This window comes from Corvus hawaiiensis, chromosome 8, assembly GCF_020740725.1.
Source record: "Corvus hawaiiensis isolate bCorHaw1 chromosome 8, bCorHaw1.pri.cur, whole genome shotgun sequence".
Lineage (NCBI taxonomy): Eukaryota > Metazoa > Chordata > Aves > Passeriformes > Corvidae > Corvus > Corvus hawaiiensis.
The window spans coordinates 12,314,962-12,327,832 of NC_063220.1; the positions used below are offsets into that span (position 1 = coordinate 12,314,962).

At 42.1% G+C, this 12,871-nt stretch overlaps 1 protein-coding gene across 6 annotated transcripts in view; it reads left to right on the top strand.

Moving 5' to 3' along the window:
- The window catches only part of STN1 (STN1 subunit of CST complex), a 47,010-nt gene extending 35,215 nt beyond the window's left edge, over positions 1–11,795 (top strand). For all 6 annotated transcript variants that reach the window (XM_048311167.1, XM_048311166.1, XM_048311169.1 and 3 more), the window contains 3 exons: positions 415–537; positions 1,081–1,153; positions 5,022–11,795. In XM_048311167.1, the coding sequence (XP_048167124.1) occupies positions 415–537; positions 1,081–1,153; positions 5,022–5,179 (354 nt within the window). In that variant the 3' untranslated portion in view covers positions 5,180–11,795. The remainder of the gene's footprint in view (positions 1–414; positions 538–1,080; positions 1,154–5,021) is intronic.
- The last annotated feature ends 1,076 nt before the right edge of the window (positions 11,796–12,871 follow it).

Here is a 12,871-nt window from a genome sequence, read left to right on the forward strand (position 1 = left end):
CATCCTACAAAACTCTTCCTACCCTTATTACCAGGAAAACTCTGGAAGTGAACAAAGCTTGATTAACAAAAAAGTCAAATGATCCACAAGCATCACAAGTCCATTCCAAAAAAGAGTTCTTGGTACATCATCAAATAGCTACTAATCACAAAGAAGGCAGTTTAGAGATTGTGGTTCCTTAAGAATGGCACAAGTTTCTGGTGTCTGGGTTTTGTTTAAAGCTCAGAGATATTGGTTATTTCATACATAACAGATATGACTTGTGAATTACTAAATGAAGAAAAATGTGTAACAAATTTCATCTTAAAGAGGACCTGAAGTCCTCTTCCTCTTGAAAGCATCTGGAGCTTTTGCTGGTAACTTTGGCTGAGCTGAGATTTCTCACCATTTGCTTAATCCTTTCTTCCCATCCAGGTGAAGTCAGAAAGTAACTCCAGTTCCAAAAGGATTCACAGTGTTTTTAAGGAAGCAATAAAGATGCTACAAGAAAAAGGAGTGGTTTTCCAGAAACGTAGTAGCTCCAAGGACTTATACCATGTAAGGAACTGAGCTGTGGTCGCAAACAAGTTCAGTGGTATGACTTTCATAATCAGTAAAGACAGTAAAAATATTGCAGAAATAGTAGAAAAGTTTCAGAAAGAGAAGCTGGACATCCAGGTGCTCTCAGTTTACTCAAAAGTCTTATCTGCATCTTACTTCACTGTTGATTCTACCTCTGTGTCGCCCACCAAGTTTTTCCAAGTTCTGTCTGTATTCACTGGGTTGCTAAACCGCTCTGATCCAGCTGAGCTCACTGAAACCTGGGACCTGGACAGTTCTCCTTATTGAAGTGGGTTCAAGCTTGGTGTACTACTGAGTCAGTCACCCTCCTCTGGGTCAGACTTAGTTGTATCATGTTCTTCACCTAACTCATGGATGCTGCTAATAGCAGTAAAAGTAATGCCTGAAGATCTGATGTTCGTTATTAGTCTTGGAGGCAGCATAAAATGCAGAATGTAGTTGTGACAGCGTTAGCTTAGAATACACCATGGCACTGGATTGTTTTTCAACAGCAAGGCCAGTTTCTTCTTTTTTCTTCAGGTGACTGACCATGATAAGGAGCTGTTTAAAGTGACCCTTGATGTGATTAAAGAAGACTGTCGAAAACCCAGGCGTAAGTAGCAGAGTGATCAAGCTCTGATGAGCTGGTGCAGATATATTGATGACAATATCTCCTTCTCCTGCTGTATTGGATATGCTGCTTGTCCTTACCCTTGAACTCGAGCTGTTGCTGGTGTAGCTAATCAGTATAGCTACAAGCATGAGTGCAGGAGCAGCTTCCTGTGAGCGTGGAGAGAGAAAGAGCAGGTGTGCCCAGCAGGAAGCAAACCTCTCTGATCTGAAATAAGCAGCCATTATCTTAGATCTGTATCTTTTGAGAATACTTGGATTTTGGGAGGAACCAAATGTAATGAAGTCAGGTCACCACCTAGTAGTTGTTGCTTTGCACTCTGGAGAAGTAGCAAATCTTGCTGGTTCAGTTTCTACAGGGGAGTTGACACAAAAGTGACCGTGCAGAAAGGTGAAATCCCCGCCTCCTTTAAGTCAACAATAAAACTTGCTTAAGTCAGAAGATATTGTCTGTAGATTTTAAGCTCAGGTGGTTTTTCTTTGTAGTTAAGGATTTCAGTTGAACAAAGTCTACTTCTTTTCAGATAATGTGCCTCAGGTGGCTTCTGAGTTATCCCTGTCCCTCAAACCTATTGTGTCTTATTGCCATAGTGACAACTTGTTCTTGACTTGAATGTCTGCTAATTACACGGGTACATTGTACAAAGTGTATTTCAATTCATGGGATAGAATGTGTCAGCAGGGATCACTAGCTGCCGGAGCGTAGCTATTTGTGGGATAGAACGTGCTTTAGTACGGAATAAATGACTGACTGGAACATAAGGCATAAAATCTGAAATCGCTCATATCCCTATACTATCATAACTACAATAGCACTTGTAGGACCTGGTGTATGATGGTTATCCTGCAGTAAAAAAAAGGCAGAGGCAATATCGAGTCTATCTTAAGAAATGGTACAATTGTAGACAAGGTCTTGGGAGAAAAGGTTATTACTGGGCATGCAGGTTAATATGGGTTTGTTTGCCTGAAGCTGTTTCAGTGCAACAAATTAGTGTATCACATTGTTTTATTACCTTTTATCCAATTAACAAACATCATTTCTCTAAAAGTCAAATCATTCCTTTGCTCATTTTATAAATCAGCTAGTTCTCCTGACAGCCTTTTTTTTTTTTTTTTTGTATAACTGTGCCACTATCAAGGCCAGAACCTCTATACAGTTGACAGAGGCACTGAGTGACTGCCTCCAGTTTGTTCCCTTCTTGTGCATTGTCACACTGGTAAAGTCATCTGTGATCCATGAAAAGTTGGGAAGTTCTTTCGGTCAGGAAAAGTCAACAGCTGAGAGTAATTTGTAGATCAGTCACAGAAATGACTTTGAAGAGTCCTGAGTCCTCAAAGGCATGTTTTCCATAATAAGCAGTTTAAAATTAGCAACTGTTTTACAAACCCTCTTGTTCTCCTTGAAGATTTCCCCTTACTTAGTTTCCTGCTGTAAAGAGGGCAATATCCAGGTCAGTGTCTCTATGCTGTTTTCCAGAAGGACCATTTCGCTGTCCTGGTCATTGTCGGTAGAAGCAAAGCCAAGAAGCTTCAATCGAAACCAACAGGGCACGGCGGGTATTTGTTGTCAGTGGATGATGCAAGAGCGCGGAGCTCAGCGCGGCTGCCGGCCCCCTCTGCTGGCGGGAGCGCGGTCCCAGCCGCCCGCGCGGCTCCCGGGGGAAAACAACGACATGGGCATTCACTTCTAGGGCTTCCGCTTGTTTGTTGCAAGAAATTCCTACCCGTTTTCCTCCAAGAGTAATAGTAATCTTCCATGACAAGAAGGATGATTTATGAGAAATCAAACTCTTCTCTCCAATGAGTTACTTCTCTGCCAGTTTTCCAGGCAACGCCTTGCCCCACTGCTGTAGTTGTGACACGTTCCCAGGCCCAACCCTGAAAGTTTCAGCTGTCTGAAACTACTGTACATATTTAAAAAAAAAAATCTTAAGTGTGCCTACTCAGAGCTGCACAAGCCCTGATGTGAAATGTGCCCACATGAAAATCCTAGTCCGTGGCTCCACTTGTAATTCCTGATCTTAAATGCACTCATGAGAGACCACTGTGGGTCCATCTAGAAACTTAATACAGCCAGACAGCTCATTTTGACTCCAGACTGAACTGCAAAATGGATTTGGTTTTTGTTTTGTTTATTTGTTTGTTTTATAAATTTGCTCTGTTTTTAGACTTAGATCAGACTAATGGTAGAGAGGACAAAAACCAGAACCACTTGAAGTCAAATTTGTCAGAATGTACCCTGTGTGAGACATCTGCAGTGGGCAAATGGTAGTTGTTCTGTAACTCTGTCCCCTCTGATGTTGGTTGTCAGGCAGGACAGTTAATCACAGCCTGGCTTCCCTCAGCTCCTGGACAAAAGCAAGAACCCAGGATGTTAATGAAAGAGGGACAGGAGTGTTTTGGGGTTACTTAATCATTGTACATACCTGCAGCTACCCCAAAGTGCCATTTTCCACCAGCATCTAGGGGAAAAGTACACATTGTACTGTTAGGTAACACTTGAGTCATTAATGTAATTCATTGAGACTTAAGTTACTCTAGATCAGGGATGGGGAATTTGACCTTCTTATGACAAACCTATGACAAATGAAAAGTGCAGCTACCCATTTTGTTTGCAACCACAGTCAGTATGACCAGGTAGAGGCATTGTTCTGTTCTTTGCAGTTGCCTCTCCCAGGGTGGTGGACACATTTCTGGCTATTGGCTGCAAAGGTCTTTTTATCATGCTGGATACTTCTGACTCACAGCCTGATCAGAATTAGGCTGAACTGTTTATTTACCACTATCTACCAGTGATTTTTCTCAGCAGGTTCTAAGGCAGCTCTGGAGATCAGCAGATTCTAGAGTAGAGAATAACTAAAAAAAACTAAGGCAGCCACAACAAAATATAGGGCCCTCCCTGGCCCATGGCAATGTCTCAGTACCCTTATCAAACTTGCCTTGCATCATGTGAGCTAAGGAGAAGGAAAATAATTTGTGCTGATGTATCTGATCTATGCCTGTTTTCCATTGTTAGCCACTGAGAAGAAATATGTTGTGAACTTCAGCACTTGGGGGACTGGGAGCTTGCAGCACTGATGATCAGTGGGTTACAGGGTTTGTTGGAGGAAATGATTACTGGGGACAGCTTCAAACAGTGCTCCACCTGGCATAGAATAGCGGTGTGCAGCCATGAGGGACCTCTGTGCTTCCCCCTAGCAAAGGGGGTTATTTTAAACTTCTGTTCTCTTGTACATTGCAGGGCTAATTCCACTTAAAAGGAGATAAAATCTGATACTGATGTTCCCTGACTTTCTTTTCCTGTAATTGTCTGAGTATTCTGAGGGGCCGGGATGGGATCGCACTGCGAGGTGAATGCAATTGCAGTGCAGCAGTTTTTCCACAAGATGCCAGCGTTGGGCCAGCGGTTACAGGCCCTGGCCACGCACCTCCCTGCTGTGCTAGAGGGTTGTGAAGTTGGGTCTCAGAAAAATGACTTTCATTTGCTTCCTTCTGAAGTTGCAAAAACTGGATGGCCTGCACAGGTGGACAGTGGAGGTAGCCTTACATTATTAAACTCTTCATCAAGTTGTAGTGAATGAGCCTTGTATGTTAAGAGTTGGCAAGACTGAGTTATCTTTTCGCCCTCATTACTACTGTTACAGCCCTGACACTTCCCAGAAAAGTCACTGGGAACAGTTGATAATTGGAGAACTGTAGGGACAGACAGGATCTCTTTCTTCTGAATATACACGTCTGCTTTAGTATCTAGGGCTCTGGGATTTTCATGACTGATCTGTATTACGATAGTTCGAAAGAGACAGACTGAAATTTTTCTTCCATTCCTGACTACATTTTCCTTTTTTCTGCAGATGCTGAAAAAGGCTGCCATTTCCTTCATGTCCTGAGTTGTGTTCGGCAGAGCTACAACCCCTCTCTGGATGAAGTGGTGATGCACCGTGTCTTGGAACTACTGGAGAGTAACAGTGATGTTATCAGCACTATGGAAGGGTATTTTATGGTATTTTAAAGAGAAAAGATAACAAGGAGAGGTTGAGAGACTGTGAGAAGCTGTCATTAGCTGGTATGATCTAGATGGGGATAAAAAGAGCCTTCTGATTCTCCAGATGCTGGTTTTGTCCAGCTTCAGAGAAGTTGTTCAAATACTTGTTTTAATATTCTTGCTGACTTCCTTGCTATTCCTAGTGAAAGGTATCAGACTGATTCTGGACATTCTCATCTAGCAGGGGAACTGAAAAAGAAACTGGGCTCTTTTCTTGGAGTAGGATGAGGTATTGGCCATCCTCACATCTGCATCCAGTGGGCCTAAAGAAAAGTCACTGCTCAAGATCACTGTTTACAGCAGTGGTCATCTCAGGAGATTTTTTTTGGCTTAAAGACTGATCTTGCACGCTTTCATGTGGTAACAGCTGTGGATCTTTCTTTTTATGTGAACTTCGTAACACCTAGAGAAAGGACACACAAACAGAAGGATTTGCCTGTCCTTCCTGGCCAGTGCTGGTGTACCTTTGTCTGTAAATATGTACTCCTCAATCTGGACAGCTTTCCCACTACTAAAGCAGTCCTCACCTTTGTCCATAAAGTAGTATTCAGGAATGGGGTTCTGCATCCCTTCCCCATCCTGCAGCCTTGCCCACTGGTTGCCAAGCATGTCTGCATTCCTCTGCATTCCCATCTGTGCTACTGATGCCTGTTGTTGTAGTTTCTCTTCAGACCAGAATTCTCAAAATCAGCTACTGTTTTGCTGTTTCAGTTGCTTCCTACATCACAAATGGTAAAACATAAATTAGATACTTTGGAAAAGAAAATACAGAAGCCATTGAGACCCACTGTAACCTCCTCTGCCTGCTGCCTTTTGTGCCTTTTATTCTTTGTCACTTTTGTGGTAAAATACTACCCATATCTGTGCTTGCAGAAGAACACAAGACATAGATGAAACAACGTTGGCCTAAAGCAGGTTACCATGCAAGATGTTTGATCTGGAATAATCACAACTCTGTTATGTGCAACAGTTAAAAAGCAAAGTTGTTCAATATTTATCCTTAGAGAGAGCTTGCTGCTGCAGAGGCTTGTCTGTTTAATTAATCTGTTTAATTTATGGTGTGGAGGTGAGACCTTTAACTTGAAAAGCGTACAAAAGATTGAATTTATCCTTCTTTCCTCTGCACCTTCCCTGTAATAGTTGAAACAGCAGACTCCCAGGAGGCAGCTGTAGTGGTAAAGCCCTATAAGGATTGACATAGCAGGGAAAAATAAACCATATGCATGAGGAAAGCCAGTGAGTAGCCCCATGTGTGCCAGCTCTCTGGTTTGTTATATTATCTGCCTCCCTCCAAGCCCTGGCTGCAGTGAGATATAGGCTAAGAGAAAGGCATGACAAAATATTTGGCATTTGCATTCAGAGGCCTGTGGAAAACTCTGGCCTTAAAGAGGTGGTAAGTTTGTTCGCAGTAGAGAACTATGTATGAATCATTCATTTGCTGTGTATTCCGTACTTGCTGCAGGACTCAAGAGTTGGTTTCCTTACAGATTTCCCTGCTCCTTACATTGCTGCTCTGCTCTGAGTCAGGTACCTTCTAGTCAGATCTTAATATGGGCCCTGAACAGGTGCTGAAGGGATGTACCTGTGCAGAAGGAAACAGAAGAGGATTAAGGAAGAGTTGTAGAGTGTTCCCCACTCCCTCCCCATGCCCTGAATATCTCTCTCTGTAAATCAGGGAAAGAAGGCAGATTCTGAGTGAAGTGATGCTGAGGGGAATTGAAGCTTTAATTTATGTTTCTGAGAAGATCTGGTTGGCCACAGGGGAGATTTGCTTTTTAAATTCATGCTCTGATTATTGATCAGTTTGAAGTGATGCTTAAAAACAAGGGATGGAAGAAGTAGCTTGGAATATTGATTCCTAAATTCAAATTCACTTCAGGAGTTGCCCACAATCAAGCAGTACATATGGTTAAGTTGCTTATTTGGCACGAGTTTGAGGGTATTTTAAAGGAAAGTACAAGGTGTTTTCAGACCATGTGGAAAAGCATGGCATCTAATTCCAGAGACTAGCTTGGCCATTTTCTTAAAATCTTCTGTGTCAGCAGAAGCTCATTTTGCTGGGAAAGGGTTAAAGGAACAGTGCTAGCTCAGTGGGAAAGGTGATCTCTTCTCTTAAGTCAGAAGAAAGACCCTGGTTCTCCTGAGGATGACAGCTGAGTGTGTGGGCTGGATGAGTTCTGGAAGGAAAAGAGAGTTTGGAGATCATGTTGCTCTTTAGGATATCTCTTTAAAATTCATACCAAAATAGGTTTACATCTTTGGGCTTTGCAGTTTGTATAGTTACACATGCAAATTCTGTTGCCTCCAACTCCAAGGCTGCACTTCCTGTGTTTTAGATGTGGTTTTTTGTGTAAAGTTTGCCTAAAATCCCTGTCCACTGATTTTCTACGCTTGGAGGTAGAAAGGGCAGACACTTGTATCTGCATCAGTCCTGCCCCTGTTGCATTTCAAAAGCTCTGAACAACTGCAAAGCCTTGGAGATGAGGTGGAAGGAACTTGTCTCAGGAAACACAGGTAAGTTATTCTGGAAAGAACCTGTCCTTGGAAGTTTTTAAGTTGATCCTTGCAGGGAGTGCTCGACTCTTGTGATGGAGGGTGTGTTCTGATGGTGTTCGCTCCCTAAGAACAGGAAAAAGGGATTTTTCTCAGATGAGCTGTCTCAGGGAAGTAAGATGAATAAACACAAGGGAGCCTACAGTTTTTACAAGAGAGAAAGGTTAAGCTAAAGTTAATGGAGGAGTCTAGATTTAAGCTACACAGATTCTGATTCTGCCTATCTGTACAGAATAGTTGTGTCTTAAGCTTGCATGCTTTATTTTTTCCACAGTAGCCACCCAGCCCAGGTTAACACTTACTCTGGTTGAGAGCATTCCCTCCTGCACCTACAGGGAATACAACATGCACATGCACAGCAGTACCCTGAGGAGCTGTGGGAGCACAGAGCTCACTGTTGGCTGATTTACCCATTCACTCAGTATCTCTACAGTGTGCTTCTGTGACAGCAGTCTAGACATACCCATGTTGGTATAAGTCACCTTTATGTAAGTCTAACTACACACACTAGGGCTTTTACTGCAAATAAACTGTCTCTCTGTTTAAAGATCATATCCTTAACCAACAGAGTCATATCATGCACACTGTTAAAATTCTTAGACCACACCTACAAAATATTGTGCAGAGCATTCAGTGAAAGCATGCTTTCTTGTTTTGTTTAATTTGAAAACTCGTTAGGCAACACAATTATTACTGGTTTATTAAAGGACTTAGAAGGTAGCACATTAATGTAAAACTGCCAAGTGAGAATTCATGTTGTAGAACTGCTTCATGGCCAGTTCCAGTTTCCATAGCAACAGTTACGGCAGTAAAAGGTAGGTAAGGAAAATGGAATTTTTAAAAGCAGTTGGCATTTCTATGTTACCTTAAAAAGGTAAGTTTCCACAGAAATGCAGCACCTGAGAACAAAAATTACCTAAGAATCTCAATATTCTATTCTAGCAAAATGCACAGTGATTGCTTTTCTGGTGAGGAAACAAAGGAACAGCTTTACTTTTAGTCCCTGCCCTCTGCTTATGTGAGAGAAGAGATGAGGTTGCTTCATGCCTCAGTTTCCCCCTTTTGTAAATTGGGGATAATACAGCTCCCTGCATAGGGCATAAGCCTAATTTTTTTTTGTAATCCTAATCATTAAAAGTTCTATGGGAGCAATTAGAGAAGAACTCTGTGGCTATGTGGGAGAGAGTGAATGGATAGATGCTGGAGTGGGACTTAGGAAAAGTTGCTCTTGTATTAGTACTATTAGCTTTATATTTTTCTGCCTCTCTTTCCGTGCATATTGCCTTGCTTGTCTTGTCGTCTTGCTCTCCAAGGCCTATGAGGCAAAGACGGTCTCCTTGTTTTTATTTGTATCATATTTTTCCTGGAATCCTGTTTCCTCTTACGACTTCTAAGATGACTTCATAAAAATAGAAATCCAGATAATTGAGTTCTGAGTATTCTTGTTCCAAAATCTTTGGATTGTAAATTTGGACCCATGAGGGCATGCATTTTACACAACCTACCTGGGAAATGAAGATCTACTTTCAAAGTAATAAATGACAAAGTTAAATATTAGCTACATGACTAGAAGCTGTTACTGTTTTGGGTCTGTGTACACTTGCGGATTCCAGTGATGAACACCATAAATAGGAGTTGCTAATTCATTATTCAAAGTGGGAATTCATCAATGAGCAGCCAGTGAGGCATGGAGCCACATGGAGAATTACGAGACAAAGTACTGGAAATCTGTTTGTCAAAGAAATGCAGTTTGGTTTACTTTGAGAGTAAGCTGATCCTGTAGGGAAAAGATGTGCCTAGCAAAGATTTGTATCTTTATACTTACCTTTTAATGGGAAGGGAGCAAGTTCAGATCCCATGGGCACCCTGAATTTTGAAACTTCCTGTCAGTGCAGCGCTATGTTCTTTATTGCTGTCTTTCAGCACAGTCTCCAGTCCTACTGCCCCAACCCTCCAGGCTAGAGCAAAAAAAAATGTTCAGCCACAAAGATAAAAGAATAGTTATAGTAATTGGTTACCATCCTCCAGGAGTCCCAGCATTACAGCAACATTTTTGTGGATCCTTGTGGGCAGCAGGGAAATGCTGAGCCAGGGATCTTGGGTTTCATTCCCAGCAATATAGCCTGCCAGGCACAGAGACTTTCCCCCTAATTTCTTTCATCTATTCCTGAACTCCACTGTCCCCTCTGACTCGTTTCTCGGGCCCCTTATTTCATTCACAGTACAGATCCTGTCAAACCCCCTTCTTCTATTTTGTTCACTTTATCTTTCCTAACTCAAATATCCTTGTCAACAATTGAAACTTTCAGAATAATCCTTGCCTAAGTGACCTGACACTGTTCACAGCCTGTTCTGATTCCAGCAGGCTGTCCTTTGCTGCCTGTCTAGGCACCAGAAGAGGCAGTTTTCTTCCCGGTGTAGTTTGCAGCAGGAAAGAGCTGCAATTTCAGAAAAACAACGCTCTTTCCACCCCACCCTCCCAAAGATTCACTAGCACCCTGAATATCCTAGTGATGTGTTTTTTGCAGGTATCCAAGTACAAAATAAATAAAACTAAAAAATAAAAGAGTTGTGTCTTGCCCAAACCTGAACAAGCAGAAGTCACGCCCCTGATAGAAGCTATCTGCCTCTCCCTGCCACTTTCATGTCCTTGCAGATCTCATTGCAGACATGATCTGTAAAGTTGATGTGGACTTCTTGCATGTCTACCAGTTAGTGTGTCTCCTTTTAGCCTGTTTTTTTCTGAGAAAGAGTGATTCTATTCTGATATGATTATACTGTGCATCTGGGCACCTGTCAACCTCTGTCCCACCACCCCAAGTGACTTTGGCTAGTTAAGAGGTGTGAAGGACCCTGAACTGTTATGGTCTGGCACATTTTTAGGAAATGGATGCACTGATAGAAGAGGGAAGCCCAAATCAGTGCCTCCGTAAAAGGGAAGGTAGAAATTCATACAACACCAGAGAAACCACACACGGGACAGTCCCAAGGAACCTGTTCCTGTAACTTCAACTGCCACAAGAAGCACTTGTTCTGCAAGTGCTCTTTTAAGAAATGATTGGACAGTTTTTCCAGAAGTTTCTTCATACAGATTGCCCTAAGACAGTCATGATGCCAAACTGCAAATCCATTAAAATCTGGTAAAGCTGCATTGGGGTACAAAGTTGAGCAACTGATTGTTAATGATGCCACCAGCCCATTCCCACTAATATCTTTTAAAAGTACAATGGAGGCTATCCTAATTTAGTCACAGTAATCTACAAGTTGAAACCAGCCCAGATTAACAAGATTGCCTGAGAATAACATAACCAGTGGAAGAAATAACCTAAAGGAACAATTTTCAGTAAGTGTTGAACTACAACACTGCAGTGCCAATTAACCTGGCACAACATGTCCTACAGCTCTTGTTTTAGCTTGCTTTTTTGTTATTCACTGGAAGAATGCACACTCCTTCCCTACCAGCTACAACTGGAGCTCTCTGCCACCTTCACATCACTCTGCTGGGAACAAGGTAAGATAAATAGCAAACGTATGTCACTGCATAGCAACCAGCATGATTAAATGCAGTATGTGCCAAGTCTGTTATTGGCCTCGAAAGTTCATGGTTCCTCCCAGGAGTGCCAAATATTACAGTGATATTTGGAAACAGGAGAGAGGAATCTATTCTCTCAGATGTCTTCCCCAACAATGGAGTTCTGCAAGTCCTGCAGGCCTAACTGATACTAACATGTGCTCTTCTTGGCAAGGTATGATGGTGGTACAGAAATGAAAAGGGTTTTTCTCTTTTTTGGGGTGTTTTGGAGCTGCGTTTTTCTCTTGTTGACAGAATTGGTCATTTGCATTGAGAGTGTAGGGGCTGTCCTTGTGTTCATGTAAAACTCTTCTTTGCTGTACTGTCCACAAAAAAACCTCTGAGCTGTAACAAGCCAGCTGGTGTTCTGAAGTACTGCCTACACTGCTGACTAATACTCTCACTGTTTTCTGTCCTCACCTTGTCTTTTTTCCCCCAATAAAAATCTCTTGAACTTAATTCCTGGTTCAAAGAAATTATAGTCTGTCCTTCTGTGAGTACAGTGATCCAGGACAAACATAGCAAGAGCAAACTGATAGAGAGAAGAGTTTTTGTTGGAACTCTGAATGTAGGAAAGGATGAGAAATACAGAGGAAGCTGAAGGAGGAGGACTTAGCACAGACATTTGAAATGAGTCCTACTGAAAAAGGCTAAAGAAATGATTGCCTAATGATGCTGTAGACATCTGTTTCAGAACAGTCAGCAGGTGTTGCATGTAATGAAAGCAAGGACTTGTACTGTTTTATTTTCTGCAATTAGAAAGCAAGGGAGGAAATGAGGTCAGGAAAAATGGAGTAAGAGAACATTTAGCATAAACAGCTGGGCAAATTTACATAGAGCACACCAGTATTTATATACTCTTCCTCTGCCCTCCTTACACTATCCTTGAACAGTTCTGTTCTGCAGAGTATTTTGTACTTCCTAAAAGACATTGGTCTTTTAGGGCCTTGGGTGCTCAGAGGTAGATGCTAAAGTGACAGTAGGCCACCAACATGCATTTGAGGACAAAAATGTTCAGGATAATGTAATTGTCACACAGATGTTGTCATGATGAGAATTATCCTGAAGGTAAAGCTGCCCTTGTCTCACAGGTGGTTTGAGTGCTTCAGTCACCAGAAAAGTGGCTGAGAAAGAGTCCATTAGTGAAATGGTTCTTTAGGTTTGCATTCCTGGTGCTGCATGGCCAGGGCTTAACACATGTGTAGATCCAAATAAATGCCTCGGATTATGTGGATAGTGTGTCCACTGCTTCAAGCTGAAAAGCACACCTGCATCAGGGCCTGCTAGAGAAACTGTAACTTCGCTTTCCATGGGGCATTTTTTGTTTTGGGATGATCTCATTTCTTGTTACAAGCAATTAACATCCTACAGGGCATTTTTTTTCCCAAGCATCTCCCATCTCCACTACTGCCGTACAAAGTCTAACCCCAGTCTAATGACTGAGGGAAAAAACCAAACTATTTGTGTCTACCCATGGGATGATGTTGCTGTTGAGGAGATCCAGAAGTGCTCTTCCTACAGAAGTCTCTCAGTTG